This window comes from Sinocyclocheilus rhinocerous, unplaced genomic scaffold, assembly GCF_001515625.1.
Source record: "Sinocyclocheilus rhinocerous isolate Xijiao unplaced genomic scaffold, SAMN03320098_v1.1 scaffold2033, whole genome shotgun sequence".
In the NCBI taxonomy this organism is placed as follows: domain Eukaryota; kingdom Metazoa; phylum Chordata; class Actinopteri; order Cypriniformes; family Cyprinidae; genus Sinocyclocheilus; species Sinocyclocheilus rhinocerous.
This window is the reverse complement of record NW_015635542.1, coordinates 119716-139385: the sequence shown is the minus strand read 5'-3', so window position 1 is coordinate 139385 and position 19670 is coordinate 119716. Positions and strand designations below refer to the sequence as shown.

Here is a 19670-nt window from a genome sequence, read left to right as displayed (position 1 = left end):
TGCCAGACTACATCCATTCTCTAATGCTAGATTAATTTATGGGCTTTCATTGTATATTTGTATAGATGACACACATCAAATCTTGACAGTAATTCTCTGCTGGTTTGGAACGCTAGCTGCTCGGTTACAACAACAATCGCTCATACACACTTTGACTATGAACTATTAATCTCTGCAAACAATGTCAGTTGTGATTTAAAGAGCCCAAACCGCTGGAGCTGACGAAAAAGGCAGCAAGGGAGCATCCATCACTCATTGACAGACAAGAGGATCTTAGTGCTTGTTGGATGGACAGAAGGAAGGAATTTGAATTCTTTTATTCATACATATACATTAAGAATGAAAGAAACTCAGAAGTTAAACAAGCAAGGAAGAACAGCACAATACCGTGCTTTTCTCTAATAAAGACCAGCTGTTTTTGCAACAGAAGCTCTCAAATTAAAAGGACTGAATGTGTCTGCACATCCAAATTCTCAGCGGGGAATGAAGCAGAAACAATTCAAGGCTTCATTAACAAATGTTTGTAAAAGTATTTAAATGGAACTGTATAGCCGTATTCTTAAAGAAATGCATCCAACACAAAATGTGTGCTTCTGGTGTTTGTTGGCTTTGCAAGGCTTCACTTTGTGGTTGTGCACCTAGCACATATTTATTTACAAATGTATGCATTTATTTATTTGTAAATTTGTTTGCATATTTATTTACTTAGAACCCTCATCTTTTGTCAATATCTTCTTTTGTGTTCCACAGAAGAAAAAAGCCACACGTGTTTGAAAAAACATGAGGTAAATTATGACAGCGTTTACATTTTTGGGTGATCTCGTGCTGAGTTTAGAACCAGAGACACACAGTCAATTTAGTTATTGGCTGTTTCATGTTTTTGTTTCTTGTGTCTTGACAACCTGCAGTTATTATTTCAAATAAAAAGTTTTAAAAGTTTTCCTTCTTTTTCAAAGTATCTAAAACACAGTGACATTTGAACGTCTTTAATTTTTCATGTCCCGCCCTTTGAAAAACTCTGACAGAAGGCACATTAATAGAAAACAAAAGTTTTAGAATTCAATAGACAAAATATTTCCTCCTCAACACTTTTCAAAGCCTGCCATCTCTATTTTTTGCCTTTGGTATTTTATTATATTCTCTTTTGCTCCTTGCCATGTATCTTATGCTTCTGCTCACCTCCTCCCCTCAATTAACCATTCTTCACCTCCATTTCTGCAAATAGCTTGAAATGAAAGAGTTTATATTAATTCAATGGAACGGACTCATACGCATACACACACCATCATTTGGGTTCTTCATCCTTCTGCTGTAGCTGAGTTCATTTTTTTTCCCTTGTCGAGGGACACATTGTTAGGTATAGAAACCCCTCTGGAGATTCTGAAAATGTTGAAGTTTCTCAGTTTACTTTGAGTATAGTTTCAGCGGAGCAGTGCAGCAGAAACTTTTTGATTAAGGAATTTAACAGCCCAGCCAGACAGGACAATCTTTTCCAAAGTAGCCTATATATAGAAGGTATAAAGAGAACATTATTAGCATCATTTGCTTTGCTGTTAGTCCATATCTAAAATCTCTTCTAAATTTTAATAGAGATGCCAAACACTCTGGTCAGTCCTTTCCACAAAAACACTCTCATTCATCCAGAGAGAGAGAGAAGAAAAAAAAAACTACTCAGACAGCTGTTGCCTAGCAACAAAGCATTTGTTTTCAAACAAAGCTCTTTTAAACTTGTTTTTCTGCTACATTTAATTTTATGGTAAAGTGCCATGCATCATCAAATCAGATTGAAATGGGGAAAGAGTAGTGGGAACAAATGCTAAAGATATTCTATTTCAGTGAAATACAAAAAGCTCTATATTAATGATAGGTGTATTTATTGTCAGATGAGCGCAGCAGTGCATGCGGAATCTCATACCATAGCTTGTTGTCGCGATTATTGATTTGGTGGTTTTTAAGAAGCATTTTGGTACATTGCACTAATGCTGACACTGTTATGAAAAAAACTGCTATTAAATGTTTTATATATGTATGTAAATATATATGTGGACATTTTTTAAGAGTGTCTAGTAATATCTTATAATACTTGATAACTGTTTCTGTACGTTTTCATTTCATTTTCATTAGCTGATTGTTTTTCTAAAGGTTATTCTTTCATGAACATTTAGGGGGCTAGTTTTTAATCTTATAAAACAGTACAAACAATATAAAGGGAAGCTTCCAAATAAAAACCTCCAGGTCTGTGAATTCACCTGATGATAAGCTTTTGGTTCTGTTCATAAGGAAAGCTGTTCATAATCTGTAGGTTTACAGACGGCAGCCACGCTTCTGAAGTCTTTTCAAATTACAGGAGAAAGGTTGGAATAGGTGGAGAACATCACCTTCTCAAGTACTGAGCCCTTGTTAAAAGAACAAAGAGAGTGGAATATGATTTCAGCTGGTATTTATGAATTGTCTTGTTTTTATTGTACTAGCGGTATTTTTGTTTACACAAGTTTCCCTTATATCCATCTCCATAAAATCCAATTCCAAACCTGGGTAGTTTGGATCAGCCGTTTGGCTTAAAATGTAAATCCCACACTATGGGCTTAGTAACTGCTAATTAGTTTGTCTGTACTTCATTTGGTACATCATCCAGTAAGCATAGTAAAAATTTGTATTCATAATGTTCTCTAAAAATCTTAAAAGTTAAACAAATGCAAATGTCAGTATAATCATGTGTAAAGGACAGAAGTCTGTCTGGTAAAACATGAGCTCATTGATGTGCTTTCAAACATTATTCCAATCATTCCATTATTATTATTAATATTTTTAAACTTTGAATATTTCGAAACCCCTGGGAATACTTTAAGTGGTGTAAACTAAGTTTAATCGGTCAAATATTTAGCAGTTTACGACGCAGTTTATTATAACTTAAGGTAAGTTCACATTTACTATTGTTGTGTGATTTTATGTGTGTAAAATTCAGTCATTTCAATTGGAATCCACTTGATCATTAGTTTTGCAGATTTCGCATCAGGCTCAGTTGGTCACGCAAATTTGCTGCATTGTCCAACAAAAAGCTGCTTGGTTTGAAAGTGATTTCTGTTTGAGCTGTGTTTCATCCATCGCTACACAACTGACAATAGACCATTTTTCCCACAAAACTTTGTGAAATTTTGTGAAATTTCTACAGCTAGGGTAAGTTGTAACTTAAGCACAGCTGATACAACTGGCCTCATAACTTCTGCAGCCCGAATTAAAATTTAAATTGGTATAAAGAACATTGAACTAGACTAAAATAAGACAAGAATCTTGACTGGGTCTTCTGAGAATCCAGTAATTCCAATTCCAGATCTGGGATCAGAATTAGCTCTTCCCACATTGTGTCACTGTTTTTTTTTTTTTTTAAGATCAAAACTGAGCTAGCAGAAGAGCTGCTGAGATATTTTGTAATTAAAGTCTCAGGACAAGTAATAGCTTGTTCTGTTGAAAGTCAGTTGAGGACAGCATTTTAACTTTGTGTTCCAGAGCACATGACCTTCCGTTTGAGTAAGACTGAAGGAGCAGTTGATCAAATCCTAGACCATTATCCTGCTCTCAGATGTGTTGGTGATTCAGTTGTCTTCATTCACACTGGAGTGAATGTGATGATCTGAACTTGTCCAGACTGCATCTGCTCTTTAAATATCAAATAGTGCTTTTCAACATTCTTAAATGCTGTTTCCCGGTATGTGGCATTTAAACAAGATGATTGTTGAGAATGACGACTCATAAGGGTCACTTCTGATGCTGTGATGATCTTGTGTAGAGTAGAACGAGGTCTCCTGCCAAATATTGTTGTAAGAAAGAGTAAAGTGATTGATTTTATTTTTTAAGCAGCGGGGTTAGGATTATTGCCATTTAAATTTTTTTGTCCTCAATCCCTTTTCCCTGCTGAAAAGAAGGATGTTGCTCTACAGCTTTCAAACGATGGGGTTGGGGAATGAGAAAAAATGCCATGAATTTAAAATATAGTTGTTATGCTTTCAAAAGGTCAGCTTGTTATATGTTTGTGTTACGGCCAGAGACAGTTGAATGATGAAAAGTGGGCAGAGAGGGAGAAAGGCTGTCATAAGGATTCAAATGTTACAATTCATTATGGTCAAACATGTCCCTCAAAACTGATGATGTCTTGACTGTGTGAACTGTATATCCTCGTGCAACTATGAGGCACTGCGTGAGCGAGTAAAATTTATGAGAAGGAAAAATGGAATAGGAAAAAAGTAGAATGGAGATTAATGGTGGACAACAGTATAAACACAAGTATGAAAACACACACAAAGCCACTTAAGATACTAGCAGAAGGTCATTCTCTCTCCCTTATGGTTTGAAGCTCGGTAACATATCCTGATTTGGCTGTTATTTACAGAGGCTTCCAGTGTCGTTCTATTGCCCTGTTCCCTCTGGCCTTTTATGAATGCCAGCCATGGAGAACCACAACACTGGGAAGTTCCAGTGCAGAGCTCAAGGGAGCGTCGCAGATCATTACAAACCTTTCACTGATGTCCTGCACTGACAGACAAGAATGGCAGAATCACAGAGGCAGAAATCATTGAGCTGAGAGACCCATGTGAGTAGCTGGAATGATGTAGAACAGAATCAGCCTGACATGAGCTTATTTCAACCTGTTCAGCCTTTCCTGCTGATCACATTTAATTTTTAAATAACTGTTTTACTTTTCTAACAGAGCTACTTAAGACAGAAACCGCGGGTTGTTTCAGGTCAAACTCACATCTTTATTTAAAGAACAACTCATGAAATGATACATTTCTGATTCAATTCTAAAATAAAAGCTTAAGGACTCTGAAAACGTACATGGACAGTTCACACAAAAATGACAAGGGTCACAATTTACTCACCCTCTTGTTGTTCTAAACTTGTCTTTTGAACAATGAAAAATGTATCACTTATTTATTTATTTATTTATTTATTTCATACAATGAAAGTTAACGGTGCCAAATGCTATATTTGGACCGAAATGACTTAAAATGTCTTTAAAATATATAACAAATTATATGAATTATAAATATTGTTTGTTCCCATGATAGCAAAGCTGAATTATCAGCAGCCATTACTTCAGACTTCAGTGTCTCGATCCTTCAGAAATAGTTCTGATTTGGTGATTTGCTCAAGAAACTTTATTATTATCAATCTCATTATCATCAATGTTGAAAACAATTACAGGATTCTTGTATGAATAGAAAGTTAAGGAAAACAGCATTTATGTGAAAAATAACTGTTCATTAATTAACTATTTGATTTAAAATCTTAGTCTAGTATTTGATGTTCAGTGGACCTATTGCTCTATTTTGTTATTTGATGATTATCATCATCACTACATCATCAGCATCACTGATCACATGTGATTTGCTATTGCTAATTACTCAATCAGTGAATGTCACCTTTTATGTGCCAAGCTCTCCTGCCTGTGTGTGTGTGTGTGTGTGTGTGTGTGTATGCACGTGATGAGAGAGAGATGCTGAATTGCAGAGAAGGGCAGAGCATGTGATGTGAGAGCGAATCAATAAAAGGATTCCTTCCTTCACTTTTCACTTTGCTGCTTCTCTCTTTACTGCAGCAGTTATAGCTTCATTCCCAACCAATCCTGGGAAACAGTGGGGGAAAATCACTGCTCGTCTTTCTCTGCTCCACTCTCTTCAGTTCCACAATATATTGTTGTCATCAAGGCTTACAATATACAAAGCTCATCCTCCTCTTTCCTCGCCCTTTTCCCCCTCTCTCTCGGTTTCTCCCTCACACTATCATTATATATTAATAGGACTGCTTCCTTTGTTCACCTGGACCTTTTATTGATTTTTGGACCACACTGTTTGAAGGCGAGTGTGGCACAGTCTGGTTTAATTCAATTTTCAGTTTCTTTACATTTATCTCTTTGTGTGTGTGCATGACTTATTTTGTGTCTAATAGTACAAAACACATACTATCATTTGAAGCTTTAGTTAACTGTCTCTTTCTGAATTGGATGAATTGTGTGAGGAGAATAATAATTGTAATGTGTTATATGTTTTTTTTCCTCACACTTTACAGAGAGAGTGGGAAAATCTCCTTCATCAGAGAACATCATGGGCATCAGAACGCCCATCACACAAGCTATCAGACTGTAGCCAGTCAGTGTACATGGGAATGATTTGTAGGCATGACTGATAGTAGCTGATGGGCAAATTTGGCCAGGATGCCAGGGTTACTTTCACCTCTTTGAGAAACACCCTTCAATTATCACAGTGAGTCAAGTACTATGCCACTGACTTCTTTTTATTTTTAAGTTTCTACAGACATTTATGGGTCAATGACATGATGCTCATTTTCCTTTGAAAGTCACAGATCTTTACAGCTCTTCTTTAATGGCACGGTTTTACTCTCTGAATTAAAATTAATTGTATATCGTTTTTTGGGGGTGGCATAAGCCTTTTAATTGCCTCATTAAAAATTAAAAAGTAGAAAAGAAGAATGTAGTTTGGATTAATTTAAACAAAACTGCTTCACTGCTTCAAATATTTGGAAAACATCGACAAAGCATGGGTAGTTCATGTTGTGAAAGATTGTGTTAGATGTGTGAGATTTCCCGAAATGTTTAGTACATTAGAAAACATCAAATACTATTCATGAATTAATGAATTAATTATTCATATTTATAAACAAAATATGTATTTAAAAACTTTTTTGAAAATAAGAATTTAGTCAATTATACCACATTTCATTTTTAGAATGATTAATTTTAAACATTTCTAGAATATGGTATAAAAGTTTCAGAATATGAAACCAACATGAATACAAAGAGTGCATTTCTAAGAACTAGAGTTCTAAAAAAAAAAAAAAATCATTGCCCCCCCTCCCTTTTAAAAATCAGCTGTCCCTTGCCTTCTCCCCAAAATGTTTTACAAAGTTTGACTCTGGCATTTGAGGGAGAGCATGCAGGCCACTGCCTCTTCACAGATCTCTGCTTCTGTCGTCATGCTCCACCATCCGTGAAAACACACTTCTGCAAGCACACATACAAAGACAGAGCACAATTTTTTATGTTAAAAACAGAACATATTGTATTCTAAGCCAAGACAACTCAGACAAACATGCAAAGAATAAGATGTAAATACAGCTGGTGTCCACATTTATCATAGGAAGGTGCACCCGCCCCCTTTTCAGTTTAAGTCTTTCCAGCATCGCTTGCCTAAGGCTTCTGACTGAGATGCAGGTCTTACTGGACACTCCAACTAACACACACACCTTACAGGAAACTTTGTGCTATTTCAGATTTTCAATACACTCCATTGTGTGTGATTTATATGCATTTTGAAAAGTGGGGACATGGGGTAATGTCCTGAAAAGTCACCTTCTCCTTGTAATACCTATGTCATACCCTTGTCATTATACAAATTCATGTCCTCATTTGTCACAAAAACGCGCACACACACACACACACACACACCTACACCTGCATCCAAAAGCTCTCCTCTGTCTACCAAGTAATCTCAGCATGGGGCGGCAGTTTCCTGAGGCCCTGTAGAGGGTTTAGATGCTGCACCTCTTCAATCCTGTTACATCAAAGTTAGCACACTCTCTCTGTACTGATATGTGTGCATCCATATGAGATTAGAGTAAAAGTTAAACTGTACTGAAAACTCTTCAGTATAGTTTTTAATGATACATAATACCTGTGCCTTTGTTTGCAAAAGTGAAAGTGAGGCCAGAAATTTTAAACTGAGTGGACCATGGTGACATAGAGTGGACCTCAGTGCCTATTTCAAAAATATTTTTACGATAGCCTACATTAGATAAAAATAGGTATGCAAATTTCAACAGCTAAAAATTGCATTACAGTATCTACTAAAAGTAGCCTAATAAACTATTACCTATGCATAAACCCCATCTTTTTTACTTAAGTACAAGGTGTCATGTCATAAAATATTTTAGTTTATTGTGATCGGAACTACTTTAAAGTCTGGAAGTGTGTGATCCTCAGTCGTTTAGTGTATGAGGGCCAGTTTTCCTCTTATTACTAACTTATTACAAAGTTAGTAAGTGTCAACTCAAATCTGCAGACTGCCTCTGACTTTCGGCAACTAGCGTCAACTTCTCCAGGCTGTAAATCAGGGGAAAAGCAGGGCAAAAGTTGTATAGTGTATTCCAGCCTTTAGAGTGACATTATATTTTGCTTTGAACATCCACAATCTTATTGTGTCACTATGACGATGATGATGTGGTGTTTTCCAATGTCATTTGAAATCGTCGGGAAGTTCAACCTATAGAAACTGTATCTCAGGTGTGATGGGTGGGAGTCGGACGATGAGTAAAGACAAATCGAGAACTGTTACAGCGGTAGCACACTTGAATTGGATTGTTCAAAATTTGAGTTGAATTACTGAAATGAACTTTTCCACGACATTCTAATTTATTGAGATGCACCTGTATATTGACAGCTTTGCGTTTGCCACAGAATAGAAGCACAAAACTGGAAGATCAGTGCTCATCCACTAGGATCTTATTACTACTTACTTATTTTTTTTATTTTTTAAGTTTACACATGCAAGTTGTTCATATGTTCATGCATTTGAGCAATTATTGTATGTATGCAGGATTTTTCTTCTTTCCTCATTTGATTGGGTGGGCCAGCTGTAAATCTGAGAGGGCCAGTGGCACGCTGGGGAGGCATAGAATCATCACTACCTTTCTTCCCGCTAGTGACGGTCCTGACCTCAATATGTTTCCATATGGGGCACTTGGGCCTAATCATCTCATTATTGCATTGACCCTTTTATCACGTGGATTGCACCTGCGTCTTTTCAGTAATTGTGGGGAAAATGTGATTGTTGCTAAACTGACTGACACTGAGATGATCGCCTGATTAATCTCTGTGCTTTCAGATGTAATCACCAGCAACTGGCAAGGGTAGAATATCTATAATGGATAACATGACAAAAACATCTGTGCTCCAAATCATAACGGTTTCGGTTGGCTCAAACAGTGCGCTTCAAGTATCATTTTGATGAGGCTTATATAATAAAATGAACTGCTCATTTAAAAACAACTTCAGTTATTGTATTGCGTCCTCGAATTCAATTTGGCTTCCATCGCTCATCCAGTCTTTCGTGACGGGTGCTTTTACTGCATGTTGAGCTACTGAGAGTGGAGTGGGAGTTTCTTACACTAGACGAGGGGTGTGGAAAAGTCGTATCAGTGCCGACGGTGTCTGGGAGCGAAACTGAGCGCGCACCGGGAGCGCGCATAACGGACAGCTTCTGGAGGAGAGCGAGGAGCTTGGCTCGCGAGTAGGAACCCCGTTAATCTGCCCTGCCGCGCTAGTTTTGTCAAAACGAGACATCCCTCGTCCTCTGTCCGGTAAACTAGACACCCTGGGAAACGGATTGAATTCCCTCCTCAAATCACAGCATCTTTACCGCCACAATCTGTCCATCCCGCTAACGGCTCAGGAATACAAAGTTGTATCACTTTTAAACGACTCTTCGGGACTGAATTCCCGTTATTCGTGTTTGGACAAAAACATCAGAATATTTTTTTGTGTGTTTTGAGTTGCGTTGGCACGCAACGCAACGACACGCGTGCGTCGACTTGATTCGCGCCGTTTTTCCCCCCTGTTACTTAGTGTGGAATATCTGAGTACTTTATTCAACGCTCCAGAAGGAAAGAAAAATACTTTGAAGAACTGCTTATGGAAATTTGAGGAGTTTTATTTATTTATTATTATTTTCCTTATCAAGTACGTATGATATTACGATGTGTGTGGTGCGAGAGTCTTCACCGCCCCTTTTAGACCAGAATTAGTCAGTGTGGTCCCGGAGTAGAGGCTAGATCAGTGTCTTCTCGATCTCACGCACTCTCCACATTCTCCTTTTCTTCTTTTCCCCCAAAGGTTATTTGTCTATTTCCATGGAATAACTTATCAGGAAGACGAGTGAACGACAAAGTGTCTTGTTCCCCCCCTCCCCCCCCACACCGCCTGTAACTGACAGGCGGTTTAAGGTTTGTTCTTCTCCGGAGAATGCTCAATGATCGATGGGGAATCATGAACAGCTCACCGGAACTCGAAGACGGACAGCGGGGCAAAAATCAGGTGAGTCCCCCACTCGCTTACACTTCGCAAAATATACTGAATGTAGTTTTAGGATGAGACACAATAGCTACTCATCTATGTGTGTGTAGGGGGTAGCCTACAGAGAGAGCAGCGAATAGCACAATGAGTTCAGCGCAGCTTGTTCCTGTCACTCCGCATAAGCGCGCCCGTAGATCATGATCGCGGCAGAAAGTGGCTATTTTGTTTCGCGTTTATGCGGTAGCCGAAGAAAAGGGCGCCAGTCATGCGAATTGCAGCTGGTCTGTGGATTTGGTGTTGGTATAGTGGGAAAGGAGGGAGGGGAATTTTAATATTTAATTAATGAATACATTTTTTGGTTGTGCCATTGATGTTGTGTTGGGAATGACTATACTACACTATATATATATATATATATATATATATATATATATATATATATATATATATATATATATATATATATATATATATATATATATGTGTGTGTGTGTGTGTGTGTGTGTGTGTGTGCGTGTGTGTCTGTGGATAAGCCACAGAGGCACTTTAGTGGGTTTCCCAAATCACAGCCAAGGTTAGAGAGAATGAGGCAAACACATGTATGTTAAAAGTGTGTAAAACTGGTTTATGGTGAATGTATGTTTTAATGGACAGTAGTGATTTATAATCTGGGTTCAGTTTTATCTGTGTCAATGGCGTGGTTAGAGAACCCTTAAAACGGGCACACATGTTCAAATACAGTAAAAAACAAAACGCATCAAACGCTATCAAAAGCAATAACAAAACCAACACATAGCTCGATAAATACTCAAGGCTCGAGTACACATGCACACCATCACACAATCAATTACACAGACTGTAGGGGGAGAGAGAGTAGACAGTGCAGTAAGTATTCAAGTTTTTTTTTTTTTTATCCTGTTAGGCGTAAATGTTGTGCAGAAGTAACAGAAGACATCTAAGACTTTACATCAACTTAACTGGCAACAAAATTGGGATCTATTTTAAGCTTTTGACATTTGAGTTTGGCAAAGATAGTTTTTATTAAATAAGGAAGGATTTTCTCAGCACACACACAACTGCAGTGGTGGAGTGGAATTGATTGAGTCAATTTTTGCTGACAACAGTCCACACCGGGCTCCATACATGCATTTTAAACTATTAACTGTAAGTGACTCTGGGAATCGCTGTGTTTTGTTTGTCTTAGCTGAAAAAGTTATTTAGAAGAATGATGTTGCAGTAAACATTTGATGATTAATGTCCCGCATGTTTCCACTGCACATTCATACTGTCTTAAATTGGCGAACTTGATTTTTTTCCCCCCAGTGTAGGACGTTCGAGAGAAAATAAAAATTCTGTAAAATCTCTAAACAATCTACTCAAACACACACTTACAGTATGTATATATGCCTGTCTGTTTTAAAAATCAGCACCATGGACAGCAACAACCACATGCCATGTGTCACATTCGGAACCATGGACAGAACCTGTTGAATCTGCATCTGGAGGACAGAATTTATGAACTAACTTGTGTGTTTAAAACCAGCATAACCACAAGAACACTACTGCTAATGAAAACACACACAAAAAATATGTGGTAGATTTTTGACTCATAGGCTTATAAGTACTACCTTAAATGGCACAGTGACAAGTTACCCTTAAAAGGTCTCCCCCTTTAGGAGAAAGTGTGAATTGAAATTTTGGCTACAGTTTATCTCAGGATAATCCTATTGCTAATGAGACTGTTAGACTGATAGATTTCTTGGTGTCTGTTGTGGATCTCCTAAAATACTAAAAAATAATGATCGTGAAATGAACTATAGCAAGGGTTTTTAAACCATTCCTGCTGGTGAGGCTCCAGGAACGGTTCAAAAACTCATGAACTAATGATCAGCAAATGTGCAAGACAACTGCACCATGCAGACTAGACTGACCAATAATAAACTTCAAATTAATAATGCAGTGGCCATTAACAGCGTGTGCAGATTTACAAACGTTATAGGTTGTACTGTACAACTGTAATGAAAAAGGCAGTTTACAATGGTAAGCTAAAAATACAGATAAAAATGAAGAGCAGCCATGAATCGCACCACCCATTCACAGATTGAGCTATGAATGACTAATGCTTTCTCCCTGTATGGGAAGAAGGGAGGAGACGGAGACATCAAGAGACAAGTTGAGAGGGATGTCAGGTTTGACCGGAAGGGAGTTCTGGGGATTCCTGTTAGCTTTAGGATATGCTGTAAGGCAAACACACACATACATTTGATTGTGGTTTGTTTTACATGAAATTAGCATTCTACAGCATGGGTTGCTGTTCAAACAAATTCCCTGTTTATGCATAAACTGAAACAGTAACATCTCTTGAATTTGCCAAACATCCTTTAACTGTGTATGTGTGTGGCAGAGTATTTTCTCTATATGTGTCCTTGTGAATTTTTTTTTTTCCTCCCCTTGCCTTTCTCATTTTCTCATTCTCCTCTTGTCTATAATTTTCTCCTCTGCTCTCTTTCTCCCTCTCTCTCACCATCTGTCTCTTACCCTGCCTCACCCTGTCAGTCAGTACCCTACTTCTTTTCCCTCCATCAGGTCAAACACTGACGTTTTTGTCAATAGAGGCCTAGGGGGCATGATCATTTTCTTTTTTTTATTTTCCCTGTCCTGCCTTTCCCTTGAACCTCATCTGACTTTCTCATCTATCCTTTCCCGTGTTAATGCATTCTCACGAATATTGTATATATAGGGATCGTGAGCTAAACACACATCACACAAGAGCACTTCAGTGAAGAATAGAGATTTGCCTTGGTCATTCTGTGCAGAGTATTGTGCCTTTGCACCCTGATGGAACTCAGTTAGTGCTGCGTTAGTAAGTTTTCTCTTCTCCCTCCCATCCACTTCCTGTTACACATTCAGCGCCACATCTGGCAATAGCCTCAAGCCATTAGCCATTGTTCACTCGCTGAAAAGATTATAAAATGGCATTCTACGCTGTGCTTATAGTAATCATAAACATCTGTAGTGAAATTTTCCTAAATTTAGGCTGTCATAAATCATGGTTATGGGTTAAGCGTGCTGAAGTGTACTTTTTACGCAGATGATAAACTATGTAAGTGGCTTATTTTTTTTCAGTTTTTTCTGTTTGTTTGTTTTTTTCAGTGGGTGCACTCATTGTGTGGATTTCAACATGACTCACTACATTCAGGACTACCTATTCTATTGTCGATCAAGTTCAAAACTAGATAAAAAAGTTAGTCAAGACAAACTTTAGGTTGGCTTGAGAAAGCCTAGCCTGAAAGTTTAAAGCAATTGTAAAAGCCTGAAGTTTGAAAATTTAGATAGATTAGATAGATGTTGATAACATGTTTCTAGCATGATTAGCATGTTTTTAACATGAAAGTAACTAGCATGTTGCTAACATTATTAACAAGGGACTATCATGTTTCTAGCATGATTAACAATTTACTAGCATGTCACTAGCATGTTTCTAGCATATTGCTGGCATGATTAGCATGTTGCTAGCATGATTAGCAAGTAACTAGCATGTTGCTAGCATGATTAGCAAGTAACTAGCATGTTGCTAGCATGATTAGCAAGTAACTAGCATGCTTCCAGCTTGTTGCTAGCATGATTAGCATGTTGCTAACATGATTAGCATGCTACTACCATGTTGCTAGCATGATTAACAAGTAACTAGCATGTTGCTAGCATGATTAGCAAGTAACTAGCATGTTGCTAGCATGACTAGCAAGTGACTATCATGCCGCTAGCATTATTAACAAGTTACTAGCATGTCACTAGCATGTTTCTAGCCTGATTAACATGTTACTAGCATGTTGCTAGCATAATTAGCATGCTACTAGCATGTTGCTAGAATGATTAGCAAGTGACTAGCATGTTTCTAGCATGATTAGCAAATTACTAGCATGTCGCTTGGATTTTTCTAGCATGATTAGAATGTTACTAGCATGTTGCTAGCATGATTAACAAGTAACAAGCATGTTGTTAACATGATTAGCAAGTTACTAGCATGTCGCTAGCATTATTAGCATGTTACTAGCATGTTGCTTGCAGGATTAGCAAGTAACTAGCATGTTGCTAGCATGATTAGCATGCTACTTAGCATGATTAGCAAGTTACTAGCATGTCGCTAGCATGTTTCTAGCATGATTAGCATGTTAATAGCATGTTGCTAGCATGATTAGCATGCTACTATCATGTTGTTAGTATGTTTCTAGCATGATTAGCATGTCGCTAGGATAGATAGATAGATAGATAGATAGATAGATTAGAAATATTAGATAGATGAGTCTGAATGAGTTTAAATTGATAAGAAATAGTACATAGAAGGGAAGCTTCTCAAGCCAACCTAATGATGTTCAAAGTTTGGAAACATCCCAGGAGAAGTGGGGTTTTGAAGAATGTCAGCATAAATTTGTCATAATTTTGTGATGACTTTGAGTTGACTAGGTACAACACAAACTGTGCAAACATAGAAAAATACTAGAGCTATGCTTAGAGCATCTCCAAACTGTGTTCTGATGGGACTGTTGTGTCCAAATTTAATTGGCAATCAGACAGTAGAGGCATGTTTCCTCAAAAATGACCCCCCCCCCCCAAAAAAAAAAAAAAGCTTGGGCCAAATTGAATACTGTAATCAAGCATCACAGTTGCAAAAGAGGCATGATTGTGTAATAAGAGTATGCTGATACATTTCCAAACTTTTAGAGGGCACTGTACAGTGCATACTTAAAAATCTTTGCTTTTCGGTATGTAGTGTACACATCTAATGTATCCGTTTTAAGACGGTCCTTTCTTGTAGGCCTACAGCTTTCATGTAATATTTGAAATATGTGCTTTGATACATTTGCTTCTGTTTCTCCATACCGTGGTCATATATTAAACTCATCAAAGAGTTTGTTCTTGCAAATGCATTAAGAATCCTCATCAACTGATGATTTGATGCTTTTTGTTTCAATGAACTCATAAACACACACATAGGCACTCACTCACCCAGAGTACACTTTGGTGGATAAGAACAGTAATGATAGGAAACTAATTAATACAGCACAGTGACTGAATCATTCATTAACAACAAAAGTGCTAATCTTCTTAAAAAGAGTGAGAGGAAGAGAAAGCAAAAAAGGATTGGGGCGGAGGATGTACATGCTGTGCTGGTGTGGTGTTGTGGTTAAACTTCAGAGCTGGTCACCGGAGCCATAAGCTGTCAACACTGTCATTTAACAACAGCTTGTTTTGGTGGTCACTTTTGAGTCACTTGCTGAGTCACTTTTGCATAACATTTAGTCAGACACCACTACGTCATGTAACCGCAACAAAAACATGAACAAACACTGAACGATTGTCTTTTTATTAACTAACATTAACACAGATTAATAAATGTATTGTTCCATGTTCGTTTGCATACCGAGTGTAAGGTTTATGCGCATAGTCCAAGTCTTCTCCGTTTTTAGTGTATCTCTGTGGCAGAATTACAGCGCCACATACTGGTTTCGTGTGGACGCAGATATTTCTTGAGATGAGGGAAAAAAAAAGATCGGATAGGGAAAGCTCTGGCTTCGTGTGGACGTAGCCTAAACCATAATCTTGTGTCACCATGCTAACTTGTTTACTCTGAATCCTGGGAATAAGAATAAAAAATTTCACACTGTATATATGCATGTATACCTTTTTATATGTGTATTTATTAGTTTAGTAACACTAAATACAGCACATAGCCAGTTTTAATAAATGTGTGTCCATCTATGAATTTTATCACCACAGGAGTCGGCTTTGCATGATTTAAGCCATTTGAAATGTAAAAACAAATAATATGGTCTCTGGTTAACATGTTCTCTCTGTCACCATTTGATATTTTAATTTTACTTTAATACGTTAAAACTAAACACAGTGATGCCACTTGACAGTTTCTCTGACTGTACATAATGCATGAATATTTAATGATTGGTTGATTGTTGCTAAACAGCTCGCTATCACATTTTAGCTTCACAAATCAGTGTTTTCTGTTCTGGATCACAGTTATATAACCCAGAGTTAAAAGCTGTGCCATCCTTCTTTCAGCAGTTTTCAGTTCAGTGATTGTAATCTCATACTCTCTCTACATTATTAATACTAAGAATATGTATTGTAGCCAACAATATTCTCTCAAATGTCGTCCTTACTATTCAAGCAAAGTTTGGACAATCAAGTTTGTACCATGAATAAATCATGCAACAAGTAGTGTACTACTGTTGTTGTTTGTTGACCTTAAGTGGATATATTGTTATCGCTATTAGTTATTAATTGTTTGGCATTGCTATGAGTTACATATTGATGTAGACTGGCACTGTTATTTAGATGTGTGTGTGTGTGTGTGTTTGTTTTGATGTCTGAGTACATCTTTGTAAAAGTTTTGGACTATTTTTTGTATCTTGCTTTGTTCACTATTGTTCACTCTCCAGAGCTAAAGATTGCAGAGTTCACTTCATATTGAAAAACAAATACTAAGTTGCCTTGACCAGATTTTTCTTTTGGCTGAGTGAGATGTTTTGCATTTAGTGAATGAAAAAATTCAGACTGGCTAAAGAAAGTGGTGTTAGTGAGAAAAATGATTAAGACTCAAGTTGTTGAGAGAACTCATTGCATCATGTTGCCTTGATTTTTCTTTTTAACTAAGTTCAAAAATGTATTTTTTACAGTTTTGAGGAATGCAGTCTTATGAAATATATGCAGTAGTATTTGTAGCCTAGCTAGAAAAGTGAATGTTGCAAATTAATGACGAGTAAAAATTTAACTGTGTGGTTGCTGATAGAATACTCAGTTCGTCAGTTTAGATACTTAGGCCCTGTTTACACTAGTGCATTTTCGCATAACGCATAACTTTTGCTACGGTTACGCCTGTCATTTACACTACTCCGGCCTTTTCAACCCTCGAAAACGGAGACTTTTGAAAACGCTGCAGTCCCCGTCTTAGTTTGAAAACTCTGGGGTTGCGTTTCAGTGTAAATGGACCAAAACGGAGACTTTTGAAAACGATGGCATGGCTGCCCACATTCGCTCTGCGTATCCTTGACGACCGTGTAAACATTAACATCATGCTCATAGTTGTACCCATAGATATGTATAGGTAGATTCCTTATTCGACCGCTCTAAGCATGTAGAAGCGTCTGCCATCTAAATAATAGGGCATCTACCTTTACATGGTTGTACATGCATGAATGGTCATGTGATATGCGTTTTCAGTTGTGTAGTGTGGACGGAGATCGTTTATGAAACGCAGTGAAAACGCCAATGTAGATGAGGATTGTTTTCATTTTTAAATGCCGTTTTAAAACGAAAACACACTAGTGTAAACAGGGCCTTAGAAGTTTAGAAGTTTAATAGTGAATAATACTGAATAAAGTTTAATATTGAATAAATCTAAATGTTTAAATAACGCTGTTTTATATAAACACAGCACTTGTTGGCCACCAACTCAAGTGTTCAGTATAGTGCTATTGTAAATAGTTGTATACTGGTCATTTTGGCTTCCTAATGAACCTGTCAATTGATTAGGTGTTTTTAAGTCAGACATTTGGAATCAAGTGAATGTCCAGAGAGCAGAGAACTTGAGAAAATCACTTAATTATTCTTGCTTATTAAGGTTTTATTTTCCTGAAATAAGTGTGTGTGTGTGTGTGTGTGTGTGTGTGTGTGTGTGTGTGTGTATGGGGCAATCAAGGCATCAAGCTCCAAGGCAAGTGTGTGACATTCCTAGGTCTTGGTAAATTTCTGAAGTCGTACGCTAAACTGGCTTTTGTGCATTAGGTTGTTGATTAATGACATTATTTAGCATCATTTTGCCCTTCTGCTGTGTGTTTGTATATGTTTATGCTTATGTGTGCAGTATATTGGGATGTGGATGTGTGAGTTGATTTAACACTGAGTGGTAATAGCATCATTAAGGCGGAATGATGTGATCAGGAATGTCAAGGTTAATCACTGAACTAATTACAGCCAAGAGATAGAGATTAAAGGAGGGGGAAAAGAGCAAGAGACAGTTCACCTTCTCAAGATTTACTAGTCTGTAACCACATCTCGCATCCTGAGGACTTTAGCACGCAGACACACATAAACAGTCTGTCAGATGATGACTGTACGGGGGCGGCAGCTATTAGGGTTGCTAATGGCAATAGTTTCACACACCGTTTTTGAAAAACCAATAAACTGACAGATTGAGTGAAAGATTCAAAAAGCGAAGGAGGGAGAAAGAGGCACACATTGCAGGTTCCACACTAAAGATCCAGGCCCACGGTAACAGTAATCCAGCGCATGAATTATTTACACTGCATCTAAACTCAATCTAGCAAACACAGATCAATTCCTCTACACAACATACAGGGGAGGGGAAAGATGGAACGAAGGAGGGAGGCAGCGAGGGAAGGAGAGAGGGGGCAGATTAATAAATGAATTTAAGAAGTTATTCAAATGCTAAATTATTTACATGTCAAATCAAACAGAAGAGCTAAGAATGGATAGCTGCAAGATTGCCTCATTTTAAGGCAGTGCAGAGGGGATGGAGTGAGGTGAGAGAACTGGATAAGAGGCGTTGGGAGAGAGGCCAGAGGATTAGATAAATAAAACATGTGAATGTATGACCAGTAACTGCTTATATGCAAAGAATCGAGAATTAAGCAAGGTGACTCTACCAGAAACCATGAAGCATTGTGTGTTTTTGCCACACTGAACTCTGGAACTAATCCCTGAAAAACAATCTACTGTTTAAAAGGCTATTTTATATACACTTCCTCTTGTTCTCCAGCTTGTATAAATCAATGAAAGCAGGACCAACATTAGTGGTGATGAAACTACTGAGGGCAAGTGAGATCAGTTTAAGTGTAGCTACTATAAGTGCACTGTAGAGATGCAGGTCCATTTACACTCTAAAGTCATTCCCGCTTGTGTATGTGCATTATCTGTAGTTTTCAGGCAACCTGTATTTTCATTGCTTTCTTTATGACAGTTTGGTTATGTTTTTTTAGTTTTTATTTATATTATTGATACCGTAACTGTTAGCCGATTCGACAAACCACAGTTGTAAAAGGCTCCTGTAATACAGTAATTTTTACCTTTGGAACCTACTTTCAAAAAGCCATTTTACTTTGCTAAACTTTTATTACAAGACACTTCAGCACCATATTGGTTATCGGATGATACTAGTGCTTTTTAATTCACTTTGGTTTTAATTATCCATGCTTATTTCCCCTATTTTGTACATTTAGATGATCTTAATCATTTAATAGCACTGTTAAATGTAATCTTTTGCAGATCTCACAAGAATGATTTCTGAAGGATCATGTGACACTAAAGACCGGAGTAATGACTCCTAAAAATCCAGCTTTACCTTCACTGGAATAAATGAAATAATAATATATTTGAATAGAAAACCCCGTTTTACTATATTTTTGATCAAATAAATGCAGCTTTGGTGAGCATAAGAGACTTCTTTCAAAAACATTACAAAAATCGTATTATTACAATCTTTTGACATCTAATCAGGGCTCTATGCTTACTTTTCTTTTTAGGAGCACGTTCAAAATTTTAGGAGCACCTT

General features: G+C 37.4%; 1 protein-coding gene across 1 annotated transcript in view; it reads left to right on the top strand.

The window, feature by feature from the left end:
- The first annotated feature begins 9617 nt into the window (after positions 1 to 9617).
- LOC107747312 (fibrinogen C domain-containing protein 1-like) overlaps positions 9618 to 19670 on the top strand; it is a 45479-nt gene continuing 35426 nt past the window's right edge. The window contains exon 1 of the mRNA XM_016561777.1: positions 9618 to 10105. Within this exon, the coding sequence (XP_016417263.1) occupies positions 10034 to 10105 (72 nt within the window). The 5' untranslated portion in view covers positions 9618 to 10033. The remainder of the gene's footprint in view (positions 10106 to 19670) is intronic.